This window comes from Ornithorhynchus anatinus, chromosome 9 (assembly GCF_004115215.2).
Source record: "Ornithorhynchus anatinus isolate Pmale09 chromosome 9, mOrnAna1.pri.v4, whole genome shotgun sequence".
Lineage (NCBI taxonomy): Eukaryota > Metazoa > Chordata > Mammalia > Monotremata > Ornithorhynchidae > Ornithorhynchus > Ornithorhynchus anatinus.
The window spans coordinates 52,849,679-52,877,422 of record NC_041736.1 but is presented as its reverse complement, the minus strand read 5'-3'; the positions used below and the strand labels follow the sequence as shown (position 1 = coordinate 52,877,422).

The following is a 27,744-nucleotide window of genomic DNA, read 5'->3' as shown; positions in this document are numbered from 1 at the left end:
TTTCGAAGATTAATAGCAACCAATTGTTCTACTGTTAGAGGAAAAGGAAATTATTGAATAAGCACTATCTTGTATATATTCCTGCAGCATCAAGTGTTAATGGGTCGGAGTTCTATGATGGTGGGACAGTGTTCCAAGGTTAGGGTGGAGAAAACGGCAGGAAAGGAGGTAGGGATAGATATGCAGAGGTAGATAGATGTACAGAGAGAGAAACAGGCAGATGGACATATCTCTCTCTCTCTCTTTCTCTTTCTCTCTCTCTCTCTCTCTCTCTCTCTCTCTCTCTCTCTCTCTCGCGCGCGCGCGCGCACACACACACACACACACACACACCCCCACACACTCTTCTTTTTGGACAGCAGCAGGAGATAGACGGAACAGAAAGCCCATCTCCCTATTCAATCAATAGTATGTTAACTATTCTGCTGCTAAGAAGCATTGCTCCTTACTGCTCCTTACTTTGCAGCGGCTGCTGTGATCAGTGCTTTTTTAGGGTTTCTAGTGTGTGCGGGGGGGCTGCATGCAGGGTGAACCTACAAACCTGAAATCCTGGATAGCAGCAGCCAAAAGCCTTGTCCCCCCAGCTGGTGTGGAGGGAATGGGGACTTACCCATGTCTTTCTCCTGCCTCCCTGTGGACTGCATAGAACTCCACAGCGGTTCGCAAGTTTGAGGTGTTTGCACAAAGATTTTTCTGGCGAATCTAAAGGCAACTCCCTTGCTGCATATTATCCAGGAGAAATTGGTCAGGGAAAGGGTACTTCCCCAGAAGAGTTCCTCTTCTGGAGTTTGAAGGTAGAGGAAGCACGAGAAAGGTGCTTGTACTTGTTGCTGCCCTCCTGTGAGGATCTGGGTTGGGTCCAAAGAGAACTTCTCATCCTTTTTGTTCCCAGACCCCTCCATCAACATGCAAAACCCTCCTTCCCTTCCCACCCCCCTCCCCACCCCCCCAACCTCCCCCCTGCTAAGAACCTATTGAATCAGCTCGGAGAATTTCCACTAAGAAGGTAACCGGTGGCATTGAAGAACTGCTTGACGAATAAGAGTCACCATTTTACAACCTCTAAAGATATGGAAAGAATAAGTAGAATTAGATGACTTATTTTAAAGTTCTGTGGTTTAATAAGTCTCAGAAAATGAGTATGACCAAAGTAGGTGTGCTGGCATGTACTTGAAACACAGTTGGCATCACGTGAAAGATAGAAGTTGGGCAATTTGGGCCGCCAGTGAAATCAACACTTGAGGGTTTTCCAAGATGTTTGATTTTTATGTAAATCTTCACTCATTTCCAAAGAGCAATTGTCACATATTTGGGATACTTAATCATGAATTTTAGGTGGATAGTAAATTATTTGGAGGTAATAGTTCTCCTCATATAGATTAGCTGAATGACTTCATTAGGATGAGAGATAGAAGTAAAGTTTTTGGAGAGATTAAATGATTGATTTCTGGAAAACTGGAGCTAGAACTCCCAGAGAAAAGTATAGTAGATTTATTTCTGAGTAGAGGACAGGACTTGATGCAGGAGGTATATGTGGGGGAGAGACTGATAGTAATCAGAACATGATTACATTTAACGTTCCTGGGAAAGGAAGGCCAAAACACAAAGATAGCAAGATTCAGAGACAAGAACTATTGAAAATGTGAATCTCATGGAAGACAAAGCTCAAATAGGTTAAAAACTAGAGATTAGCCTATAAGAAGTCTGGGAGGCTGTTTAAAAACACCACATTAAAAGCTCAGGTAAAAGGTTTTCTGCAGAACCTCCCCCCACTCCAGGAAATTAGAGGTCATTATAAGAAAAAAAAGTAAGGCTTTAATTAAAAATGAAAAGCACATCCTGGTATGAAAGAAAATAGATTGGCATTCGTGGCCCATCACTTTATGTGTTTTTAGGAATTAGATGAGCCAAAAAGAAGTAATGAGACAACAGTGCAAGGGACCCAAAGCTAATAGTGATAAATGAAAAAGCGGTAGCCTGTAGTCTTTTCTGAAGAATATACTAGGAAAGTTGACCACATCCAAACTGTTTTTTGTTGTTAATAGTGAGAAGTATGGGATCACAGTGTTTTAGAGAAAATTGATTTTCCCACTCTTCAAGAACCCTCAGTGGTTGCCCCTCCATTTCTGCATCAAACAGAAATTCCTTACTATAGGCCTTAAAGAACCCAATCACCTTGCCTCCTCCTACCTTACTTGCCCGATTTCTGACTACAGCCTAGCCCACACACTTCACCTCTATTGCCAACCCACTCACCTGTATTTGTCTCATCTGTCGCTGTCCTCTCGCCCACGTCCTGCCTCTGCCCTGGAACGCCCTCTCTTTTCATATCTGACCAATGATCACTCGCCCCACCTTCAAAACCTTATTAAAAGCACAGCTTCTCTAAGAGGTCTTCTCCAAATAAGCCCTCATTTCCTCTTCTCCCACTCCCTTCTGTGTCGCTGCTGCACTTGGATTTGCACCCTGTATTCCCCGCTCCCTCAGCCCCACAGCACTTATATGTCCATAATTTCTTTATGTTAAGTCTGTATTCTCCTCTAGACTGTAAACTCCTTGTGGGTGGGGAACATGTGTGCCAACTCTGTTATATTGTACTCGTCCAAGTGCTTAGAACAGTGCTCTGCACCCAGTGAGTGCTCAGCATATTGATTGATTTTTGTCACCAAGACAGGATGGATTCTACCTGGAGTTCTAAAGAAATTCAGAGGGGAAAATATGGAGCTAATAGTAATTATGGCATCTGTTAACTGCTTACTCTGTACCAAGCACTGTACTAAGTGCTCAGGCAGTTACGAGGTAACCAGGTCAACCACAAACCCTGACCCTCTTGGGACTCTCAGACTGAGTAGGAGGGAGAACAGATATTGAATCCCCATTTTACAGATAAAGAAACTGAGGCACAGAGAAGCCAAGATCAAACGGTAGGCAAGCGGCAGAGCTGGAATTAGGATCCATTAGAACTCTTGCCAGCAAGAGTTAACAAGAGTTAACAAGTGAACAAGCTGGTGGACTACTGAATCACCAGTTTAACTCTCATCTTAAGGGATTGCTGTAATAGTCCTGGGTATTATGGAAGGGTAAGGCTCCCTACCAATCAATTAGCTGTATTTATTGAGCACTTACTGGATGCAGAGCACTGTTCTAATGGGAGAATGCATTATATGGCATTGGTGGACATGTTCCCTGCCCACGATGAGCTTACAGTCAAGAGGGGGATACAGATATTAATATAAATTATGGATATGTCCATAATTGCTGTGGGGCTGCGGATGGGGTGACTTCAGGGTGGAAATCCAAGTGAAAGGGTGACACAGAGGAAGTGGGAGAAGTGAGGGCTTAGGGAAGGCTTCTTGGAGGAGAAATACTTTTAATAAGACTTTGAAGATGGAGAGGTTGATCTTCTGTCGCATATGAAGGGGGAGTGTGTTCCAGGCCAGAGGAAGGATGTGGGCTGGGGGTTGGTGCCGAGATAGACGAGAATGAGGTACAGTGAGTAGGTTGGCATTAGAGGAGCGAAACGTGTGGTCTGGCAACCCAATAGTAGGAAATCAAGGAGGTAAGGTAAAGAGGGTTGGGTAGGGGGAGGGTTGATTGAGTGCTTTAAAGCTGATGGAGGAGTTTCTGTTTAATGTGGAAGTTGATGAGCAACCACCAGAGGTTCTTGAGGAGTGGGGAAATATGGCCTGAATGGTTTTGTAGGAAATCATCTGGACAGCAAAGTGAAATATGGACTAAAGTGGGGAGAGACAGGAGTCAGCGAGGTCAGCAAACAGGCTGGTGCAGTAATCAAGGTAGGATTGGATGAGTGCTTGGATTAATGTCACAGTTTGGATGGAGAGGAAAGGGCAGATTTTAGGATTTTGTGAAGGTTGAACCGGCAGGGTTTGGTGACAGATTGAATGTGTGGGTTGAAAGAGAGGGATGAGTTGAGGATAATGCCAAGATTATGAGCTTGTGAGACAGCGAGGATGGTGGTGCAGTTGACAGTGATGGTAAAGTCAAGGGGAGGACAGGGTTTGGGTGGGAAGATAAGGAGTTCTGTTTTGGACATGTTAAGTTTGAGGTGTTGGCAGACATCCAAGTAGAGAGATCCTGAAGACAGGAGGAAATATGAGATGACAGAGAAGAAGGCTGAAGATGAAGATTTGGGAGTGATTGAGTTCTCCAAGAGATTGAAGGTAGATGGAGAGTAGAAGAGGCCTAGAACTGAACCTTGAGGGACTCCCACAGTTAAGGGGTGGGAGGTAGAGAAGGCATCCAAGAAAGAGACTGAGAATGAGTGCCTAGAGAGATAGAAGAAAACCAGGAGAGGACAGTGAATCCAACATTGGTAATGTTTCCAGCAGAAGGGGGTGGCCAACAGTGTCAAAGGAAGCTAAGAGGTCGAGGAGGATTGAGATGGAGAAAAAACATTGGATTTGGCAAGAAAGAGGTGACCTTTGAGGGGGCAGTTTCGGTGGACTGAAGAGAGCAGAAGCCAGAATGTAGGGGGTCAAAGGGAGAATTGGAGGAGAGGAAATGGAAGCAGCTGGTGTAGGCAAAGTTGGAGAGGAATGGTTGTGGGGGAGCTGGGGAGGTAACTGGAGGAAGTTGTTGGGATCAAGAGGGGGTGTTTTTTTAGGATAGGGGTTACAAGAGCTTGTTTGTACAAGAGCTTTTAGTGAAGCAGCGTTGCTCACTGGAAAGAGCACGGGCTTTGGAGTCAGCGGTCATGGGTTCGAATCCCTACTCCACCACTTGTCAGCTGTGTGACTGTGGGCAAGTCACTTAATTTCTCTGTGCGTCAGTTACCTCATCTGTAAAATAGGGATTAAGACTGTGAGCCCCACGTGGGACAACCTGATTCCCTTGTGTCTACCCCAGTGCTTAGAACAGTGCTCTGCACATAGTAAGCGCTTAACAAATACCAACATTATTATTATGTTTGAAAACAGTGGGGAAAAAGCCATTGGAGAGTAAATAGTTGAAGATGTCAGTCAGGGAGGGGAGAAAGGAGTGGCTAAGTGTTTCGATACAGAGCAAAGGGATGGAGTCAGAAGCGAAAGTGGAGGGTGTGGATTTTGGAGAGGAGATGGGAAATCTTTTGAGATACTGCTGGGAAGGGTGGGAGAGTAGAAGAAGGGGCAGGAGGAGAGTGGGACCGGAGAGAAGCAGGGGAGATTTTAAGGAGATCATGCTTGATGGTTTCAATTTTCTCAATAAAATACCTGACCAAGTTATTAGGGGCATGAGATTGTGTTCAGATCGGGGTATGGGGATTTGAGGAGGGAGTTAAACATCTTAACTGGTGAGGGCAGTGGGGCTGGGAGTCAATAAGGATCGAGAAATAATGTTGCCAGGCAAAGGAGAAGGCAGAGTAAAAGTAGGCACCGGATGAACTTGTCATGGGAGCTTGGCCCGATATCTGGATTTCCACCAGCAGTACTCTGCTGCTTGTGCTCAGGAGTGAAGGAAGTGACCTGTGGAGTTGATCCAGGTCTGCCAGCGAAATCTGTAATAAAGTTGAGATCAGTGATCACTTAGCCACATTGTTGATGGAATCTCCCATTGGGAATGGTAGATAAGCTGGTTCTGAGAACCAGAGAAATTGAATTTTAGACTTGTGGCTTGTGCAGGGTTACTTGTGTTCCCTGCCAGTTATGTTCCCTCCAACCTGCTGGGGGACAGTACGTTTTTGGTAAGAAATCCTGTCTCACCAATGTGCTGGAGTTCACTGATGGTACAGTACTGCCATTCGTGAGAACCAGTGGTTTTGACATGTTTAGATTTTCAGAGGGCCTTTGACAGGCTTTCAGGGACAGCTGCAGCAACAGAGATGAATAAAACTCTCTGTAGCTTCAGTTTCCAAAGCAAAACAAAGGCACTAAATAAAATCTGTAATGTGTATCCATCTAAAATTATGTTTGTAATTTTGTTTGCAATTCTAGTTGTGACATCTTAGGAAAGACACTGCTGGGTAATGGAAATGAATAGGAAATGGAGCAACTTCTGGGAGAAGACTGACCTAAAGATTAAGATAGGAAAGACGAAGGCAGGGAAGGGATATAATCGAGGTCTGTAAAATCATGGAAGGTAAGGGTAGGCAAGCACTGAATTGTTGTTTACCAAAACTAGCGATAATAGGACTAAACACACCCCTTGAAATATATAGGTGGTAGGTTCAAATGAAAAAGAAACATTCTTCACTCATTAGGATGGTAAACATTTGGCGTTAATTATACAATAATTTAATAATAGGTTATTAGAGAGAAATATTAGGATTGTTAGACATTTTAAAAAGGGTTATGTGTCTGCGGGTGATAGATAAATGGATCATAGGTCTGTGATCAGTTAACCAGTCAATTGTATTTATTGAACACTTACTGTGTGCAGAGCACTGTATTAAGCATTGGGAGAGTATAACACAACTGTATAACAGATATATTCCCTGGCCCCAACGAGTTTATGGTCTAGAGGGGGAGACAGACATTAATATAAATAAATTATGGGTATGTACATATGTGGGGCTGGGGGCTGGTTAATAAAGGGAGCATGACAGGATGATGCAGAAGGGAGTGGGGAAAAGCGGAAATGAGGGCTTACTTAGAAAATGCCTCTGGGAGGCGATGTGCCTTCAGTAAGGCTTTGAAGGTGGGCAGAGTACTTGTCTGTTGAATATATGGAGGGAGGGCATTCCAGGCCAGAGGCAGGACGTAGGCAAGAGGTCGGTGGCGAGATAGATGAGCTCGAGATACAGTGAGTAGGTTGGTGCCAGAGGTGCTAAGTTTGCAGGAGCATAGGCGAATAGTAAGGTGTGGTAGGAGGGAGCAAGGTGATTGAGTGCTTTAAAGTCGTTGGTAAAGAGTTCCTGCTTGTGGAGGTGAATGGGCAACCACTGGAGGTTCTTGAGGAGTGGGGAAACATGGACTGAATGTTTTTGTTAAAAAAAATCTGTGCTATAAATGATATTTACTGAATGCATACTTTAAGTAGAGCACTGAATTAAGTGGGAGCATGCAATGCAACAGAATTCATAGCATGTTCCCTGCCCACAAGGGGCTTACCAAATAGAGGGGGAGGCAGACATAAATTACAAGTATGTACATAAGTACTGTGGGGCTGAAGGTGGAGTGAATATAAGTGCCTAAAGGATACAGAAAAGTTAGGAATCTCAAATGGCACACCCCCAAGTTTGAAGCTGGAAGTCAAGTAGAGCAAGTCATCAGACTCTTTTTCCAGGGGTTCTATGGTGCTGGATAGGATGTGGACTGAATGAGATATTTGACTGTTCCTGTTAGCATTGCTTATGCTGCTAAAGTATTGAAATCATCTGGGCTTGATGACATGTATCCTAAAGAACTTCAAGAATTTGTGGATGTTATTGAAGAATTGTAGAGGACAGGAGAAGTCCCTGGAGTCTGGAAAAGAGCAAAGGCAGAGTTCCTTTTTAAAAGAGGGGGCAAAGGTGAGCCAGTTAATTTTGGTTTCTGGGAAGACAGAATACTGGGTTGTTCTAATATGGTATTGCTCGTGTTATGTTTTTCATTGTTGGAGGTGATTAACCTCTAAAGAAAGTAATTAACCTTAAAAAAATCTAAAAATAAGACCAGTAAATTGAGATACTTTTAAAGACACCCTTATATTTTAAGCCAGGATTTGAAAGAAATATTGGGAGTTTCTTGCTTCTCCAACTATTGAACACACTGGGGCTGTCTTCTCCCACTGCATGTATTTAGACCTGTGTTTATTTAAGCCTCTGCAACTGGACAAGGGAGGTAGATAGATTATAGTGTCTTGCAGTAATACTGTGGTGGTGCAACTTCTGGTGATAGGCCGAACTTCCCTCTGCCTAGCCTGCTTGAAGCAGATGTATAGAATGTGTAGAAAGTCCCTTGAGTCAAATGAGCAAATATTTTGTTGACAGTATCTCTGAATTGTAAGCTCTAGTTCTCTAGACTGAAAGCTTGTTGTGGATAGGGAATGTGTCTGTTCACTGTTATATTGTACACTTTGCGTACAGTAAGCGGTTAATGGTGGAATGATTGAATTAATGAATTAATTTTAGTTGTTGGACACATTCCTGGAATTGAAAGTTATGTATGTGCTTCTGATATAGTTGAAGTCTTATGTATTTCAAGCTTGGAAAGAGCATTTGAAATATTGGATAGTCTCTTTGCACATCAGTGTCCTGAAATTCAAAGACGCTATTACTGTGTTCTTTTATATATTTTTATCCTATGTAAGAATGGGCTAAAAGACGTTGAAGAACCCTCTTTATACTATCTCAAGACTTAGTTACAGTGCACTGCACACAGTAAGCCCTCAAAAAATACCATTGTTTAAAGACATATTACTACTGTGCCTTATATGAATATTTGTCACAATTTCACAAGCGTAGCAAAACATTAATTTATTTGGCACATTTATTTCACAAAATTCCTTTCCGACAGTGTGCACTCGCCCACCTCTGCAACAAAGCAATACACCCGTTTGACGGATCTTTCTATACAAGTACGGTGTACTTATTTTGCTTGAAATAGCATGCTTTTATATGGATGGAGTGAAGAAGTACTGATGAGATGGGTTGTTCTACCGTAATGTAAGTCTGGGTTTCAATTAGGACTGGAACTCAGAGAAGTGTATCTTAGCATTTCTGTGGCCTTGGCTTCCCTTTGAAACTCTCTTATTTTTCTTTCTTTGTTCATTGCCTATTGGGCTCTTGGGGGGCAGGGGGAGCAGTACAAGAAAGAGCTCATGGGAGAGGCAACTTGTTCTTCTACCAGCCTTACGATAAGTAATTCTCCTCTCTCACATATGAGCCCCCTTGTCCCTCCAGGTCAGATAATTAACTCCTTGGGGAATGGCTTTTGAAGATCTAGAAGCTTTTATAGAACTCAGTGTTATAGAATTGTAATCTCCAAAGCGGTTGTCGAAGTAACCACATCAGGAGCTCTTAAAAATGGAAGACTACGCTCTGAAATGGCCCATAGAAGACAACATGCTAATGATGATGAACTGTGTCTCAGAATTAACAAAACTCTACAGAATGACAGTTTAAAAGTGACTGAGGATATGGTGGCAAACTATGCACAACCAAAGGTCATCACCAGCCCTATTCCTGCCTTGTGGCTTGCTTTATTTTAATGTCAGTATGTCTGTCTCGACTGTGAGCTCCTTGTGAGCAGGAACCCGTCTACCAACTCTCTTGTATTGCACTTTCCCAAGTGTTTATTACAACGCTCTGAATACAAGTGCTCAAAAAATACCATTGATTGATTGAGGGTGGCAAAGAATGCAAGCTGGGGATGAGCCATTATGTAAGATTGAGAAAGCTGGTGGAGAACCTTGAAGGAAGTCTATTTGTAGTGGCTGCAGATGGGTTGTCACTGGAAGATTATAGAGTGGAAGGAATTGTGTTAGGTGATGTTTCTGGAAAATGATTTGTTTGGAGGAGTGTAGGCTCTATAACAGGGTTGAGGAAAGAGGCTGAAAGGAGGCCAATGCAGTGGTAGTTTAAGCATGATGTGATGAGGGTTTGAACCAGAGAGGTGGTGATTTGAATGGAGTAAAAGGGCAGTGTTTGGGGGAAAGAATCAGTAGGATTGAGCAGTTGATGGACTGTGAGCACCAAAAGACAGTGAGAAACCAAGGGAAAGTCAGAGGTTGTGGGTTTCTGGGACAGGAAGGATGCTGGTGGTGGTATTGACAATATGGAAGAAAGAAGGGTATTGGGGACGGTTTAGGAAGAAAGATGAAAAGTTCAGTTTTGGACGTAGTGAGTTTAAGGTGTAGGCCAGCTAGTCCAATGGAGCTGTCCTGGAGGCAAGAGCAAATATAAGTTTAATAGGGAAATGCCAGGGATAGGAAGTAGATTTGGGAGTTATCCACGTTGAGGTGGTAGCTGAAGCCTTTTGAGTGGCTACCCAAGATATTGAGGGTAGAATGATAAGACTCAGGGAACTCTGAGAAAAGTCTTACCCAACCATCAGGGATGAAAGGAGGAAGAGGAGTCAGTGAATGAAACCTAGAAGGAGTAGTTGGAAAGTAAGATGACGTGAATACTGTATTGGCTAAATCAAGATCTGATCAGAAGATAATAATTATTATTATTGTATATGTTAAGTGCTTATTTTGTGTCAGGCACTATACTAAGTGCTGGGGTGGATACATGCAAATCGGGTTGGACACAGTCCCTATCCCACATGGGGCTCAGGGTCTCAATCCTCATTTTATAGATGAGGAAACTGAGGTACAGAGAAGTGAAGTGACTTGCCCAAGGTCACACAGCAGACAAGTGGCAGAGATGGGGTTAAGAACCCATGACCTCAGACTCCCGGGCCTATGCCCTATCCACTGCCATTAGAACAGAGTAGAGTCTGTTGGATTTGGCTGTGAGGCGGTCATTGGTGAACCTGGAAGAATGTAGTTTCAGTAGAATGGTGGGAGTGGAGGGGGTGGAGAGGAAGTGAAGGCAGTGGATGTTTACAGTGTGTTCAAGGAGTTTGGACAGTAATTGGAGGGGGAGAAGGGGTGATAACTGCAGAGAGAAACTCAAATTAGGTTATTCTAGCCCAGCCTGGAAAAATTATTCTTAGTTTCTGTTGTAGGGATTTTCAGACTCTTTTCAAAAGTTTATCCCTAGAGTGTCAAAGTTCATTTGAAGTACCTGCTTATACATATTCTCTCTCTCTCTTTTTCTCTCCCTGGATCTCCAGTGTCCTGGGGGAAAAGAGCAGCAGCAGCCATATTAGTCGAGAAGAGTCTTCTGCCAACTTTCCAGAGTTTATATTTTCTCTAACTGGAGACACAAACTATTGTACTTAAAGTGTAAGCCCCTTGAGGATGGGAAAGTGCCACTTCTTAGTTCTGTACTTTTCAAGCATCTAGTACAGTGCACTGCATCAAATATATGATCAATTAATACTATTACTATTATTGCTAGTACTATTATGTAGAGTTGGTGTTGATTGCAGCGACAGCAGTAATTCCTTTTTTTTTTTTTTTTTTTTTTGTAACCCACTCTTTCTATTGTGCTCTTTGAAGGAGTTCAGATGTAAGTATAATTTTGCAGCTGTATAATGGTTATACCCTCTCCTCTGAAATGCCTTTGGGTTGAAGTTCCCCATCGAACCATTTGGGCACATGATAATAGGCCTTAAATTGGGAATCAGAAGAGCTTGGGTGCACTTCACATGTAAACCTAGAGAATGCAATAAAGGAACGTATACTTTTATTGCAAAATAAAAACATAAAGGAATTGTCAACATGGATAAAGGAGCGAAGCAAAAACAAATGACCAACACCTGCTAGATTCTTCTTTGACACTTTCTTTAAGCAGAAATCAGAGAAAGCCATGAAGGTATATTTCTAAAAAGCTGAGATTTTAGAAAAATCATTCTTGCTCATATATACATTTCTAACATCACTTCCTGTATATTTTTAAACTGAAATCCTCTTAGCATGCAAAGTAAATAGATTATGATATACTGAAGGATTAAGGCTCAATGTCTGGTGTCAGATTAATCCCTCATATAGACCATCACTTGAACTGACAGAAATATGGCTTCCATTCAGCAAAATACTCTAACTCTGTGGCTAAGTAATACTTTCCAGCATTATATATAACACAAATGGCATGCCTCCCTGATGGTTTGCTACAATATAGGTATCTTAGAAATTAAATATCAGTCTGTCCCTTATGAAATACATTGGTTCCTCAAGTAATCACTAATACTTGTAGTGGAAAATGACCATAATGTGCCTGGGAAAAATATTCCTCTTAAAGTGTTAAATTTCTATTTAATTTCAATTTACTTTATTCATGATAACCCATTAAATACATTTTTATTCTCTTTTTATATATCAGCATTCCTGTGATTCTTTTGAACAAATTAAATTAGTTCAGACAACTTTAACCAAGTGTAGTGTTTTTGGTTGCCGTTTGGTATTTATCCTCATATTTACTGTTTTTTGAGTGAGGTAGGCTGTAATAGGTTACTGACTATAATTGTAATAGACTACTGACTGTCTCCTGTGGCTAAAGCACTGCAAAACACTTGGAAATGACTACATATAAAGATAGCATTGAAAGAGTTGTCTATATCTATCTGTCCTTTGGGTTTGAAGATGATTCTGATGGACCAATCTTCTCAGTGGATGCAGATATGCCTGATGAGACCACTGGGATGATTGTCCTCCTCTTCCCTATTGTCTGCAAATAAAAATTGCTCCCTGCAGCATCACTGCATTTGTTTCATTGCCTGGTGCCGATGTCACTCTTTCTCTTGGTATTCTAGTCTGCCTGAAGCTTCTGCTCTAAGAAAGGGTCCTTATTTCCGAGGCTGCGTGTCAAGTTGACCTGCCTTCAGAAACTGCCTCCCAATTGTCTACTACCTAGTCACCTTGTTGGGTGTTTTTGCTCTCTGGGTCTTCAGGATATTTTTTCAGTCCATCTTTTTAATTATTTTTTTATGGTCTTTGTTAAGCACTATGTCCTAGGCACTGTGCTAAGCTCTGAGGTAAATACAAGCTAATCAGGTTGGACACAGTCTTTGTCCCACATGAGGCTCACAGTCTTAATCCCCATTTTAGAGGTGAGGTAGCTGAGATACAGAGAAGTTAAGTGACTTGTTCAAGGTTATACAGCAGACAAGTGCTGGAGGCGGGATTAGAACCCAGGCCCTTCTGACTTCTAGGCCCGTGCTCCATCCACTAGGTCATACTGCTTTATCTTTTCTGATTCTCCTAATTTAGCTCATTGTGCTTTAGTTGTTTGGATATACAGTAAAGATTTGCTCTTGACATGCTTTGCTTCAATGCTTCTAATCTGACAACATTTCTGGGCCTACATTGTTTGTATTCTGTCTTACTATTTAATGTTTAAACATAATGTGTTAGTGAGTTTGGTGGAAATGACCTAGAATTCAAATGTGGCATTTATGCATAAAGAAGGTTTGGTCTGCCCAGCACAACTTCAGTTTTGTTTGACTCTTGATGTTATACATAAGATGTTGGTGCCACTACAGTAGAACCCTTATTGATTTACTATAATAAATGGTGCATACTAGTAATTACAATAATTGTGATATTTAAGTGCTTACTGTGTGACAGGCACTGTTCTAAGCACAGGGGTAGATATGAGATAATTGGGTTGGACACAGTCCCTGTCCCATTTAGGGCTCACAGTCTTGATCCCTGTTTTACAGATGAGGGAATTGAGGCACAAAGAAGTGAAGTGACTTGCCCAAGGTTACACAGCAGACAAGTGGCAGAGCCGGGATTATAATCCAGATCCTTGTGACTCCCAGGCCTGTGCTCTAGGTGCTTACTATGTGCATTGTGCTAAGTGCTGGGGTAGATGCAAGGTTTTCAGATTAGACACAGACCCTGCCCCACATGGGGCTCACAATCTTAATACCCATTTTACAGATGTGGTAACTGAGGCACAGAGAAGTGAAGTAACTGGCGAAGATCACACAGCAACCAGGTGGCAAAGCCAGGATTAGAACCCATATTTGTTTTTTTACCTGATGACCAATCTTTGCATCATTGGAAAATGTGGTATCCAAGTAGTAGAATGAAATGACATCATTCAACTCTTGTGTTGCTGAGGTTGATCTTTGGGGGTGCCCAGGCCTCAGCCTTTTTTCGAACTAATTGTCCATCTATAGAGCTTTGCCGATTCTGAGACGTGCTTCACTGTCACTGGCATGTTGTCTTTTATGCTACCTTCCAGAGTATAGTCTGCAGCTATTACAAGCTCCTGTATGAGAGATTCCAGGACTCCTGATATTGCTCTCAATCTGTTGAATTGGAAATTTCCCAGATAATTGAAATTGTAATCTGACATCAGCTACTGTATCCTTTTTTCATACTGAAGCATGGATGCATAGAATGAGTTAACCAAAACTGGATCTAGTAATAATGAAGGTATTTATTAAGCACTTGCTATGTGCCAAGCATTGAACTAGGTTCTGGAGTAGAAACGTGATAATCACATTGGACACAGTTCTTGTCCCTCACAGGCCTTGCAACCAAAGAGAGAGGGAGATCGGGTACTTTTTTCCCATTTACAGATGAGGAAACTGTGGCCCAAAGAGATTAAATAACTTGCCCAGGATCCCGCTAACAAGGCTATGCTGCCTCCCAATCTAGTGTTCGGGTGTAAATGTGGAAAGGATCAATCAAGGTTCCGCTAATTCTGATGTGACCAGACCACATCATTGTGGAGTAGTTTTAGTATCTTGCCTAAATCTTCAGCCAGACATTTTTAGTAATTGTTAGACCAAGCAAATGTTGTTAGGTACATTTGTGAGGTGTACAAATTGGAAGGACAGCATAGATTTCTTTTTTGCCCCACTGTGTTCAGATGCCATTCTAGTAGGACATGGCTAATGAAGCTCTTTAGTAGTTTGTCCAGTACACTTGGCAGGAATCTTGCTAGCTGTGGAAAGTAGTGAGAATCTGTGATAATTTTCACTGTCATCTCTTCCCTCTTCCTTCTTAAAGACAGTGATCTAGCAGTTTTTTTTTTAATGGCATTTAAGTGCTTACTGTGTGTCAAATGCTATTCCAAGTGCTGGGGTAGATACAATTTAATCAGGCTGGATCAGTCCCTGTCCCACATAGGACTCACAGTCTAAGTGCCCCATAGCATTAATGTATATAGCTGTAATTTATTTATATTGTCTGTCCCCCCTTCAAGGCAATAAGCTGGTTTGGGGCAGGGAATGTGTCTACCAATGTGTTGTACTCTCCCAAGGGCTTAGTCCAGTGCTCTGCACACAGTAAGTGCTCAATAAATACCTTTGAATGATTGATTCTCAGGTCTATGGTGAAATTCCTGTTGTACTTACTGGGCTTTATGCCCAGGCCAGAGATTTCCCCTCATACCCAGCGCTGTAGGGAAGAGCAGTCTACCTTTCTCATCCTTGGTTCACCCTGGCAGCTGAATGATCCTCCATGAATGAGGTCAGGGTTGGGTCACTGATGTTAATGTACTGGTTGAATTCCTGTAGGGTAACAGCTGGCACCAATGTTTCTGACTCCACTGCTCCTTCCCACGTTGGTCCAGGAGCTGTTATCATTTGGCTGATGGCAGCAGCAATGGGCCCTAGAACCAGCCAGGAGGTGCCTGTCATGGAGATTGGCCCAGTGGCCTTTAAACAGTAACTGCAGGAGTTCCAGAGCCCCGTTCTCTTCCTCCACCTTCACTTCTCAGGCTGTGGGTATGCAGAGGAGGAAATGGCAAAGCTCATTCTACACAGAGCTGGTTTGTTCTTTTCTCCATTCTACCAATATAATATTGGTAGAGCACAGCAGTAGATGTTTGGGAGGGGAGGTAATAAAAGACAATCACTGCTTTCAAAAAATCCTCTTTCTTCTTTCCTTTCCCTCCTTTTTCTCTTTCCTTTCCCCTTTTCCTCCTTCTCCTTTTTCCTTTTTTCTCTCTTCATCTTTTACCTTTCATTTTCTTCCTTCTATTCTGATTGTACAGTCATGAGATTAAGTTCCTGAAGCCTCTTTTATATAGTACTTCTGTAGTACTCCCTGAAGGGATTATCATGCTGTTTGGCACACAGTAGGCACTCAGTAATACCATCGATTGATTTTCTCCCTTCCCTTTCCTTCTTTCCTGCTTTCCCTTGCTCTCATTTCCTTTTTTCTGGCCTCACCTCTTATTCCTCCATTCTTCTTCCCCGTCCCTTTTCTCTCCTCTCTTTCCTCTATCCAGTTTCTCTCTTTCTTCTTTTACCTTAGTGCTTCATCCCAAATCCACCCCTGCCCCAAATCCCCCCTCACCAAGTCAGGGGGTGTTGCAGAGGTCCCTGGAAGACCAGACTATAACTTTATTTCTTATAGACAGACCAGAGTGAGAAATAGCCATTGAAATCGCAGCGTGTTAAATAAACAAGTTGATACATAGGAAGCAGAAATCGAAAGTGACTTAGTAATCAAACAAGTGATCAATACAAAAGGGAAAATTGAAATATTTCTTAATATAAGCAAACCTGATTTTCATGAGACCCTTCCTAACCTATGACTGGAGAGTCACTGATACGTTGGGTCTGATGTCAAAATTTTCATGTTTAAACTTACCTTTTTTTCCCAATATGACTTACCCTATTACAAGGTTATACACCCCACACCCTAATTATACCCACCTCATAATAATCATCATCTCATTTGTTAAATGCCTACTATATGCCGAAGACTGTACTGTTAGGATAGATAGCAATATAAGCAGATCAGATATAGTCCTTGTCCCACTTATCCCTATTTTTACATTTGATGAAACTGAGGCACAGGCAAGTGAAATGACTTACTGAGGTCAACTGACAGGAGAGTGGTAGATCAGGATTCGAACCCAAGTCTTTTGATTCCCAGTCCATATTCTTTCCACTAGGTCACACTGCTTCTCTGTTACCACCTGTGTTTCATTCTTGAGCTCTGGAGCCCATCTCCTGTTCTCTGGTAACTCCTCTTTGATTATCAGCTCATGCATTCCTGTTACTGGCACATGGAGAGTCCCTAGCCTGAACTTTATATTTTTATAAATATAAGCAGGCTAATGAGTAAAGAGCAGGCCAGTAGGAAATAAATAAACCCATATAAAAGTCAATATATTGCTTGTCTTGCTACCTGTAGCTCCTTGTTCTAAAGCTCATTCTCATCAAACTAGTTCTAGTGTTTTTTTCTGCAAATATCTGTAAATCATAAAGACTGCCTGGTAGAGAGCAAATATCCGTAAATCATAAAGGCTGCCTGGTAGAGACAGCAAATCATCAACCTCCCTGGTAGAGGAAGATTGAGTTTCTTTTTATAGAGGACCATTTCAAAGCTGTTGTGAAATTCCTTGTGTGTTGCTTATCCAGAGAAGTTTGACATTCAGTCTCTTGAGTTGATAAAGCCATTATATGGTAATTTAGCACCCCATACTTGGAAACACAGAAGATATCCTTGATCTCAGTGAGTTAACAATCTAATGCAGTGGTTTACAATATTCTACCTCATGAAAATTGGGTAAAATCCCAAACTCTGTGTCAAGAAATAATAGATTACTGAATAGTAATGTTATTTTTCACCGTGAAAGTTATTGTTTCTTTTTTTAAAGGTTCTCTAATTTTATTTTAGTCATAAAAATTTGTTAGGGAAAAATCAAATTATTAACTTTCTAATGAAAACCAAATGCCAGTGTTCCCTCAAGTTTCCCTCACAGTGAAGGACAATTTTGCTTAAAAATATACCTATCATAAGACTAGTCAGAATGAGAAAGAAAACAATGTTTTGTGTTCTGAATAATGGATGAGGACAAAAGTACAGTTTGAAGCAAGGCCTGTTATCATCGCTCTTCTTTTTCTGTTAGTGTTTAGGAAAACCTGATTAAAATCTGGACTTCCCCTGGAAAATTGTTTAAGAGACTCAGTGTCCTTTTTTAAGGCAATATAGTGGTTATTCAACTGAGATTGAATTTCTAGATTATGAAAATGGACAGCATTCTTAGAGAAATGCTGTAGCTTTTGAAAGGTGGGCCTTTCATGGAGGTATTTGAAGGGAAGATCTTATCTGCTGGAACCTCAAAAGAATACTTTACAGAGCTTCAAGTGGGAAGTAATATTTGCATCTAAGGGAAAAAATTTAAAGGTAATATGTACAAAGAAAAATACAGGGTTTTTACATTATAGTATGTGGAGTTTAAGTAAATATAATTTATTTTAATTGTAAATTCCACTCATATTAAACCCAACTTATTTTTTGGGAGGGGAGTTTGAATAAATGATTGAGATTCAGTAGTACGAAGTGAAATGTACAGGAATAAAGTCTATGGTCTACCAGCTTCTATATTGTATGCAAATGATTTCATATTCTACAGATCATTTAACGTCAATATAGTCAGTGGTAATGGAGGTTAGAGAGAGATGGGGTTTATATGGGGAGGAGGGATGGGAGGGAAATAAATCCAAATGTAAGAATACATTCACTGGCCTGCCGTATACCAGTCGTAGTGAGGCGGAACTGGAGCTGCCTGCTTTCCTCCACCATTCTGCTATGGAGGCAGCTGGTGGTGCCCCATAATTGGGCAACAAAAGGGCAAAGAGTTGGGGCAAACAAGACTTGGCCACTCAGGGCTAGGAGCATCGGAAGGAAAGAGGCACTGGATGTGATTGTCTTGAGCGGGCACCAGAGAAGCAGGTGATGGTAGCCCCCAGCAGGTAGGAGCATGTGAGAAAGCTCTCCCAAAGAGATGAGACACTTTGCACTGGGAAATTAGTATGAGACCCTGCGAGGAAGAAGTGGGGAAGGTAAATATATCCTCTACGGTAGGACTCAGAATCCAGACTGAGTTGCACTCTCTCTCTCTGCCCAATCAATCATATTTATTGAGTGCTTACTCTGGGCAGAGCACTGTACTAAGTGCTTGGGAGAGTACTGTACCACATCATTGGTAGACACGTTCCCTGCCGACAACAAGCTTAAAGTCTAGAGGGGGAGACTGACATTAATATAAATAAATTATGGCTATGTACATAATAGCTGTGGGGCAGAGGGAGGGGTGAATAAAAGGAGTAAATCCAAGTGCAGGGGCGCCGCAGAAGGGATTGGGGGAAGGGGAAATGAGGGCTTAGTCAGGGAAGGCCTCTTGGAGGAGGCGTGCCTTCAGTAAGGCTTTGAAGGTGGGGACAGTGATGGTTTGTTGGATATGAAGGGAGAGGGCATTCCAGGCCAGAGACAGAATTTGGACAAGAGGTGGGCAGTAAGATAGATGAGATGGAGGTACAGTGACTAGGCTGGCATTAGAGGAGTGAAGTGTGCAGGCTGGGTTGTAGTGGGAGAGCAGTGAGGTGCAGTAGGTGGGGTAAGATAGTTGAGTGTTTTAAAGCTGATGGTTAGGAGTTTCAGTTGATGTGAAAATGGATGGGTAACCACCGGAGGGTCTTGAGGAGTTGGGGATACGTGGACTGAATTAGACTGTAAGCCCGTCAAACGGCAGGGACTGTCTCTATCTGTTGCCGACTTGTTCATCCCAAGCGCTTAGTACAGTGCTCTGCACATAGTAAGCGCTCAATAAATACTATTGAATGAATGAATGTTTTTGTAGAAAAACAATCCAGGCAGCTGGGTGAAGTATGGACTGGAGTGGGGAGAGACAGGAGGCAGGGAGGTCAGCAAGGAAACTGATGCAGTAGTCAAGGTGGAATAGAAGTGCTCAGATTAACTCTGGATTCTTCTAGACTGTGAGCTCGTTGTGGGCAGGGAACGTATCTGTTGTTGTACTCTCCCAAGTGCTTCGTACAGTGCTTTACGCACAGTAAGCGCTCAATAAATATGATTGAATGAATTAACATGTTTGCAGTTTGGTTGGAGGGGAAGGGGTGATTTTAGTGGTGTGGTGAAGGTTGAACAGGATTTTGTGACATCAAATATATGTGGGTTGAATGAGAGAGTTGAATCGAGGATTATGCCAGGGTTATGAGCTTGTGAGACAGGAAGGATGATGGTGCTGTCTACAGTGCTCCAAGCACTGTAGCACTGCCTGTGTATATCGGAGATTGCCAACTAATGAAAAGGGCCCCGGGTAGTTAAAGCATGCTTATTTGAGGAGTGTGGGGCTATAGGAAGACATTTGTGCCTTCAGAAGGTTGTTTTGACTTTTGGAGAAGACTAGGGTGAGCATCTGCATCTGTGCAAGAAATGACAGGGCAAGGCGGGGTGCCAGGGTAGACCAAGGCTTAGACAAAGTTTAGACAAGGCTTCATCCAGGCATCTGCCCCTTTTGAGTAGGCAGCCGAGAATTGGCTGTAATGGTGGTGATAACACCTCCAAGACTCCCCCAGCCCCCTTTTACTATCCTGGTGTAGCAGTTGCCTGTACGACTGGACACCCAAATCTTTCTACAGGCTTTACAGCTAGGACCAATTGTAACTTCTTTTTATGGACTGTTTGTAAATCTATAGATGGTTGACAACTCTGGGATGAAGTACCATGTTAATGGTTGTCAGAGCATACAGTGAGCTTGGGGTTCAAGAAATACAAGAACTCTAGAATGAAAAAGAACTATTTTAGTTTCGAGACAGGAATGCAGTGGGTCCTAAATGACTGAGAGCTGAGTTTCCTCTAAATTTGGGGATTATTTTCCAATTTGCATTGTATAATGTACTTTCGTAGTAGAGGTTGTCTTTATTTCATTACGTGCACAAATATTAATTTCACAATATATATAAAACAATTGCCATAGCACAGAATTACTCCAAGAATTCTCAAGTTTATATAGAGTAAGCACTCATGTCAGGTTCTTTTCAGAACCTTCAAATTGTTCTAACTGAAATCTTCTGCAAATGCTTTTCTGTTCCTTTGTCTTTAGTAGTTTCATCACCAGGAGTTGATTTTGTAGTTACCGGCACACTGGTCTAAGATCTTTAACTTTTTTTTTTTTTACATTCACTTTAAACTTATCGTACATAGCACTTCTCTACATGTCTTTTTAGGAGGGATTTCTTTATTTGAATCATGTTTTGGAGTGGCACATATTGTAGTTCTTGAGAGAAACTTTGATATTTTGCAACGAGTGCCCCAAATTACAGGTTAGGACATTCTTGTAGGATGAGCACTCATCTGTCAGGATTAAATTTCTTACATGCTGCAAGAGGCAAAATTGGAATTACTTCTGAAGCACCTCAATGAATGGCATTTTATATATATATTGAAGCTGACACATTTTTCATAAAAATATTAACCTGAACGACATTGTTGTGTTTAATTAAAATAAAACATAGTTTTCTGAATTTGCCTTGACAGGGTTTGACCTTGATTCTACTATATATACACAAAATATCTTCTTGGTGAATGGTTACCCAATTTTCAGCGTTTTTTTGCAAAATGATGTGTCTTGCCAAGATAGAGATAACTTCAGTGACAACTTTTCTGTTATAGGATTGAGCCTAGGATCAGTGAGCAATTCACACCTTTTTTAATGCATGCTCATAATTTTCCTCTCCTTTGGCATTTGTGTGCTTTTCTGACTGTACTCTCTTCTGTTTAGTGGATAGTCAGACCATTCAATTGTTTTTAAATCTTTGGTGTAGGTCTTCAAAGTTTTTGCTGCTCTGCAGATCTGGAAAACCTTATCGAGGGTTAAGTCACCTTCACACAATAACCTTTCTAGTAATGTATTGTCTGTAATCCCACAGATAATCCGATCTCTTACCTGAGAATCCCTTAAATTCCCTAGAGCACAGGTATTACCCCGTTTTATAGTTCTGTGACAAATTGTACTATGATTTCATCTGGTTTTGGGGCACACTTAAAAATTTATTCCCTCTAAATAGCTCATTACCATAGAAATTACAATATTCCTACTCACTGTCTTCTTTGAACCCATATCTTTGCCTTCTTCAAATTTAAAGCTGTCAATTTTCAGTGCTTTTTTTTTCTTTCAATGGTACGTGTATACACTTACCATATATCAACACTGTTCTAAACTGGGACAGATACAAGTTATTTAGGTTGGACATAGTCCCTGTCCTGCATGGGGCTCACAGTTTAAGAAGGAGGGAGAACTGAAGCATAGAGAAGTTAAGTGACTTGCCCAAAGTCACACAGCAAGCAATTGGCAGAGCTGGGATTAGAACCCAGGTCCTCTGACTCCCAGGCCCATGCTCTTTACTAGACCGTGCTGCTTCTCTCTTTCCCAATATGCAGTAAAATGAAGTATTTTATCACTAATTTTCTGAGCCCCAGTTCTCATAAAATATACTTAAAACCCTTGCCCTAATTTTCTCGAGTTGTCTGTAACATGGACTAATGGCTGAAGGTTGCATGGAGATTGCAAGACATCCCTAGATAATTTCTTGCTCCTCCCCTTACAAGATTTTATGGCAGACCACATGCAGAGGCTATTTTCATTCTCTAGTTGTTGTTTGCAGACATCATTCTAAATGGCTAAATGAGGTCCATTGCAGGGATTCAGCCTGCCAGATGATTCACTCTGATCAGTGGAGTAGTGGTGGAAATGGCTACCCCTTTGACCCATGTGGCTTTGAGCCTAGGCATTAGGCCCATTATTGAGGGCAGGGCTCATGTCTACCAACTCTTTTGTACTCTCTCAAGAACTTAGTACAGTGCTCTGCACACAGTAAGTTGTCAGTAAATACCATTGATTGATTGGTAGTGCAGCCCCCAGCTTCACCTGTGGCTGTTTTTAGCCAAGTCCAAGCCCATCATCCCCACACTGAAACCCCCCGGAGCTGCTGAATCAGGTTGGGCTTGTGATACGTGGAGGCTGCTGAGGTCCAGACCATCAGGCTCATCATCGAGAGCCCCTTTTGCCTATTAAGTCATTATATCTTCCTCCTTGTCCTCTCCCATGCTTTACAGTGAATTCTTGATTTTTCTGGGAAGCAGAGGGGAAGATTGGAAAGAAATCCAGAATTATCCCTCACACTTCATGAGAGCGCATGCCGGCAGGTCAAAACTTGTGGTGGCTGTAGAGTTGTGTGCATACATAGGGAAGCTGGCACAATAGGCAAGAAGGAGGAAGATAATTTAAGCAACCATCCTCAATGGTTCCTCATCAGTGTGTCGTCTTTTACAAGTGGTGACTCTTGCGTGATTGCTGTCCATATTTCATCCTATCTTGCTCCCCACTATGCCGCATCTGTTGACTAATACTCCTTCCCCCTTTGTTCCTACTCACGCTGCCATCCACATAGACCTACTTAATCTTCATTCCCAAGGGTCTCCTGTGAAATCAGTACCCGAAACCCACTGGGCCAGACCTGTCTTGGGTGGCTTTTTAAACTCTCTCTCCACCTATTTTTCTGCCTCTCGCTTTCTCAGTCCACTTTGTTCTCTGTATGTCTCTCTCACTTTCCTGGCCTTTCATGCATGTCTGTAGAGAAGGAGCATGGCTCAGTGGAAAGAGCATGGGCTTTGGAGGCAGAGGTCATGAGTTTGAATCCCAGCTCTGCCACTTGTCAGCTATATGACCGTGGGCAAGTCACTTAACTTCTCTGTGCCTCAGTTACCTCATCTGTAAAATGGGGATTAAGACTGTGAGCCCCACGTGGGACATCCTGATTCCCCTGTGTTTACCCCAGCGCTCAGAACAGTGCTCGGCACATAGTAAGCGCTTAATAATAATAATAATAATAATAATGTTGGTATTTGTTAAGCGCTTACTATGTGCCGAGCACTGTTCTAAGCGCTGGGGTAGACATAGGGGAATCAGGTTGTCCCACGTGGGGCTCACAGTCTTAATCCCCATTTTACAGATGAGGGAACTGAGGCACAGAGAAGTTAAGTGACTTGCCCACAGTCACACAGCCGACAAGTGGCAGAGCTGGGATTCGAACTCATGAGCCCTGACTCCAAAGCCCGTGCTCTTTCCACTGAGCCACGCTGCTTCTCAACAAATACCAACATTATTATTATTATTATTACTTCTCAATTTGTCTATCTTTTCTTCTTTCTTAGATCATTGCTCCTGCCTCTACAGAAACATTGTATATTAATGATGTAGCTGCAACAAAATAATGAACAATATACTACCAATTACATTTCCTTTATGTGTATTTGCTAATAATTTGTTAAATAATTTGTAAAATGATTAGCAGTTTATTGGTAACTTGTAGCTTCTTTATGACTTTAACTGCCTATATGGTCATCCACAGGAATCAGTCGGATACGCTTGAACTAAAGATTTTAATTCAAATTCATCAAATAATACTCAAAGCTACCAATCTTCTGTTCTTGCCTAGCCTCTAATGCTAATGAACAGCGAAATGGCCAAAAGGCGTACTATCAATAAACTAAATAATCAGTCTGTGGATATTCAAGAACTGCCTGTTTAACTCAAGTTCACCACCCAGTGCCAATGTACAGACTCTTGCAGGCATCCAAATTTATGAAAGTGTGTGAACTCCCCTGGTTAAATGGTCAGCTGTTAATTAAATTAAGGAAGGTCATTTGTGTTCATTTTAATATTATATTTGTAAATCCGTTTTCATATTTGGTGATGAAGTTGTTCTTATTTACACCAAGCCAAAATGAACCATTCTTAAAGAACCACCATCTCCAGTTTCCTGCAAAAAGAGGAAATAAAAATAATAGTAGATTTGAGTAATGGGAATTTTTAACATTTCAAAACAATTATATATTTATCTTGTCAAAATATCTTTGTTTCAGTATGTCTGATACACAGTAAAACATGTTGCAGAAGGATTTTCGTACAAATAACTCAAAACTGTTTTTCAGTATCAAAATGAACTAGAACTGGAGAGGTTCAGAAAAGACAAAAGAGGAACAGTTCCCAAATTGAGGTTTTAAGAGCCTGGGAAGCAGCATGGGTTTTAACAGCATGGGAAGCAGCATGGCTCAGTGGAAAGAGCCCGGGCTTCGGAGTCAAAGGTCATGGGTTCGACTCCCAACTGCCACTTGTCAGCTGTGTGACTGTGGGCAAGTCACTTAGCTTCTCTGTGCCTCAGTTACCTCATCTGTATAATGGGGATTAACTGTGAGCCTCACGTGGGACAACCTGATTACCCTGTATCTACCCCAGCGCTTAGAACGGTGCTGTGCACATAGTAAGCACTTAACAAATACCAACATTATTATTATTATTATTATTATTAAGAGAGATTATTATTGGTGAAAAGTGGCAAATTTTATTTTTACAACAGTGAACTGTAGTTTTCTATGTCAATCAAATGGGAAGGATAGGAGGCAAGTAGAGGCAGGGAAAATGGACTTGTTATTTCCAACTATTTCGAGTAATAAAAGCAGAAAATTTTGTAACATGATCGCATATTACAATCAGCAGCATGGGCTGGAATTTAGAGATCAGTCGTATTTATTGAGTGCTTACTGTGTGCAGAATGCTGTATTAAATGCTTGGGAGAGTACAACAGTTGGTAGACACTTTCCCTGCCCACAACAAGCGTACAGTCTAAGGGGGAGATAGACATTAATATAAATAAATTATGGATATATGCATAAGTGCTGTGGGACTTAAGGAGGGCTGAATAAAGGGAGCAATTCAAAGCGACACAGAAGGGAGTGGGAAAAGAGGAAATGAGAGCTTAGAGATTTAAGCCATGAGAAAAAGTGAAGGTGAAAGTCAAGACAGGTAAGGAGAAAAGTCTGTGTTGAGATTGCTAGGTTGAGCAAAAACAATGGTACATTAGCAATATTACAGAAGAGATTTTAAAAAGCTCATTACAGTGCAGTATATCTCAATTTTAATTTCAAAAGTAACAAAAAGTTGCATTGAATTTAGGAAAATTTGTAGTTTGAAAAACAGAAAGTGTTTTTTATTAATAAAGCCTTCCAGCTTGTCATTGCATCATGAAGAGGTGTGGCTACTTGCATATAGTTCAAAGGCAAAGAAAAATAATGTGGGCTTGTAAAGGAAGGGAAATGGGTACGTGTACATATGCTGGTATGTCCTGCTGCACACAGAACAAAAAAAAAACAAACCTGGAAAAACTGGTACCAATAAGAATGAGTAACAAAGCTGCCTGGGGCTGGTGTGTGCGCTGGCAAGTTCAGTGGAGTTTAGATAGGTTTCTTTTTTTTTTTAAATTTTCACAAGCATTTTCCAGAGTACCACCATTTGGAATGAGAAGTGTTGCGGTGAAGTTTAGATAATAGACCACTGGAATGGTCATTAGGAAACCTGAATTCTGGCCCTGATGACCAGGTCCATTTTAATGACTGCTGGAGATGATCACTGATGCCTTCCTGGTACTTAAAGGAAATATATTTTTACAATTTGAGGATACCTGCCTGTGTTAGATCCAGGCACAGTACTACAGCCACTGGAAGATAGGTAGGAAAGGGTCATTTATGATGGTAACTGTCATAGTAGAAGGCCACTAGAGAGCCTCTGGAGTTTAACCCTTCTAATCTGTTCTCTCAGCTCCAAAATGGAGATTAGAGACTCATGCATTTAAGAGGTATCTAGCTCATACCCTGTCTTTCAAAAAGACTTTTTATCTAAATTAAGGGCAGTTAAAAATCTCGTTTTAAAGATCTTTAGAGAAAGTGATTCCATAACTTCTCTCAGTAATCCCTTCAGAAATTGACCACCATGACTCTTTAATTTAACATGTCTCTTTCTCCCCACCTCTTCGTATTATACTTAGTACAGAGATCCGCACGCATTAAGTGCCCCTAAAGACCATTGCTCGTCTCACACTCCATTCATTCAATAGTATTTATCGAGCACTTACTATGTGCAGAGCACTGTACTAAGCACTTGGAATGGACAGTTCGGCAACAGATAGAGACAATCCCTGCCCAGTGACGGGCTCACAGTCCTAAGGATGTTTTGAGAGCTAGTGTGAAATTCGGAGCCCACTTTTCTTCTGAGTTCAGCTCTGCCCCAATCGAATGTTAGGTGCTTAGTGACTGATGCTAACTCTTTCAGGCCACCCCAGGACAATTTAGTGCACTACAGCACAGATCAGCACCCAGAAATGTTTACTACACACAATCCTAGGGAAGCCAGGGGAGTACAAAGCATGCCAGGTTCCCCTTAGGGAAATGTGACCGTGCAACAATTGCTGCCACTCCCACCCGTGGCAGCGTGAGGCTGCAGTTCCAGACACCAGATCCCTGACCTGGCTTCCCGTGGTGCCTCTCCTATCTGGAAGGGAACAGCCAAAGAGGTGGTGAAGAGGTCACCCCAAATCACAAGTGAGCTACAGGTGCAGAAGTAGCTTTTAATGTCGTTTTCACAGCCAGAGACTTGATGCCAGCCCTTGCTGCTTTTGTTGGGGGACTGTCTAGTCCTGCATTAATGGCCGGAAGAGCTAATGCATTTGGTTCATTTAGGAACTGGAGAAGATTGGGTTCAATTCCTTTTGTAGGAAGCTAGATACATAAAATGGATTGGTAATAATACTGCCAAGATCCTTCAGACAGTATGCTCGTGCAGAATGGAAATAGACCTGACATAATCGCTTTTGAAATTTTTTTTTCTTTCCAGTACCCACTTCACCTTTTCTACCTCATTTCATTAGATGATTTTGTTTGGGAAGGTAGGAAATTATGGCTGCAAGTCAAAACTGAGTTTCACTAAGAGTTGGAATGGGAGCTCATTCTTGACAATAAAGTTGCGTGTTAATTCTTGTAGTAATTTTCTGAGCAACAAAAGGGTTTTCCCAAGTCCCTCAATTGATTTCTACATTCACCTAAGTGCATTTTGTGTGCCCCACCCCAAGCTGTTACCTAATTCTGGGTGATACTAGATCCCTTCCCTTTGAATTATATCCATTATGTATGCCAGTGGCGTGCAGAGGGTTTTTTTTTTTTAATTTAAAGTAAGACATACTGGAAGCACATTTAGAAGCAGCCACTTGACTGTCACTTGTCTTCTGTTTGGAATGTTTCAGCTCCATTTCTGTCAGCACCCAGCCTCCAAAAACTGGCTTGGGAGCAAGAGAGGCCAGGGATTGAAATCCTTCTTCCTACTCGGGTTAGTTCCCGTCCCAGACCCTGACCTCTGGTTATCATGAAACCATCTCTCCCCTGTTCTTGGCAATCTCCAGTGTAGAAAGGGAAGCAGGGGATAGGTGTGGGAACCAGGTTGGGGGTGATTTGGGTTTTGGTGTGGGCTGTAGAAAGGGTATGATGTAAATGCTGGGTATGTGGGAAGAGTACCTGCAATCTGTACCTCCTTCATCGTCAGGGCCAACATACAAATCCCATTCTTTCTACCATCCATCCCACTGTGGTCTGGATGAAACTGGATTTGGGGATGGG

At 41.8% G+C, this 27,744-nt stretch overlaps 1 protein-coding gene and 1 long non-coding RNA gene across 7 annotated transcripts in view; one reads left to right on the top strand and one right to left on the bottom strand.

Moving 5' to 3' along the window:
* Positions 1–27,744, top strand: part of LOC103171202 — an 87,755-nt gene that overhangs the window by 5,406 nt on the left and 54,605 nt on the right. The window contains exon 1 of one of the 2 annotated variants that reach the window (XR_003762043.1): positions 10,994–11,035. The exons of the other annotated variant lie outside the window; for it this stretch is intronic. This is a non-coding gene — a long non-coding RNA (uncharacterized LOC103171202). Of the gene's footprint in view, positions 1–10,993; positions 11,036–27,744 lie in introns of those variants that run through there. 2 annotated transcript variants of the gene reach the window in all.
* Positions 23,664–27,744, bottom strand: part of LOC100082296 (WD repeat containing planar cell polarity effector) — a 193,954-nt gene continuing 189,873 nt past the window's right edge. For all 5 annotated transcript variants that reach the window (XM_029072178.2, XM_029072177.2, XM_029072181.2 and 2 more), the window contains one exon: positions 23,664–24,062. In XM_029072178.2, the coding sequence (XP_028928011.1) occupies positions 24,012–24,062 (51 nt within the window). In that variant the 3' untranslated portion in view covers positions 23,664–24,011. The remainder of the gene's footprint in view (positions 24,063–27,744) is intronic.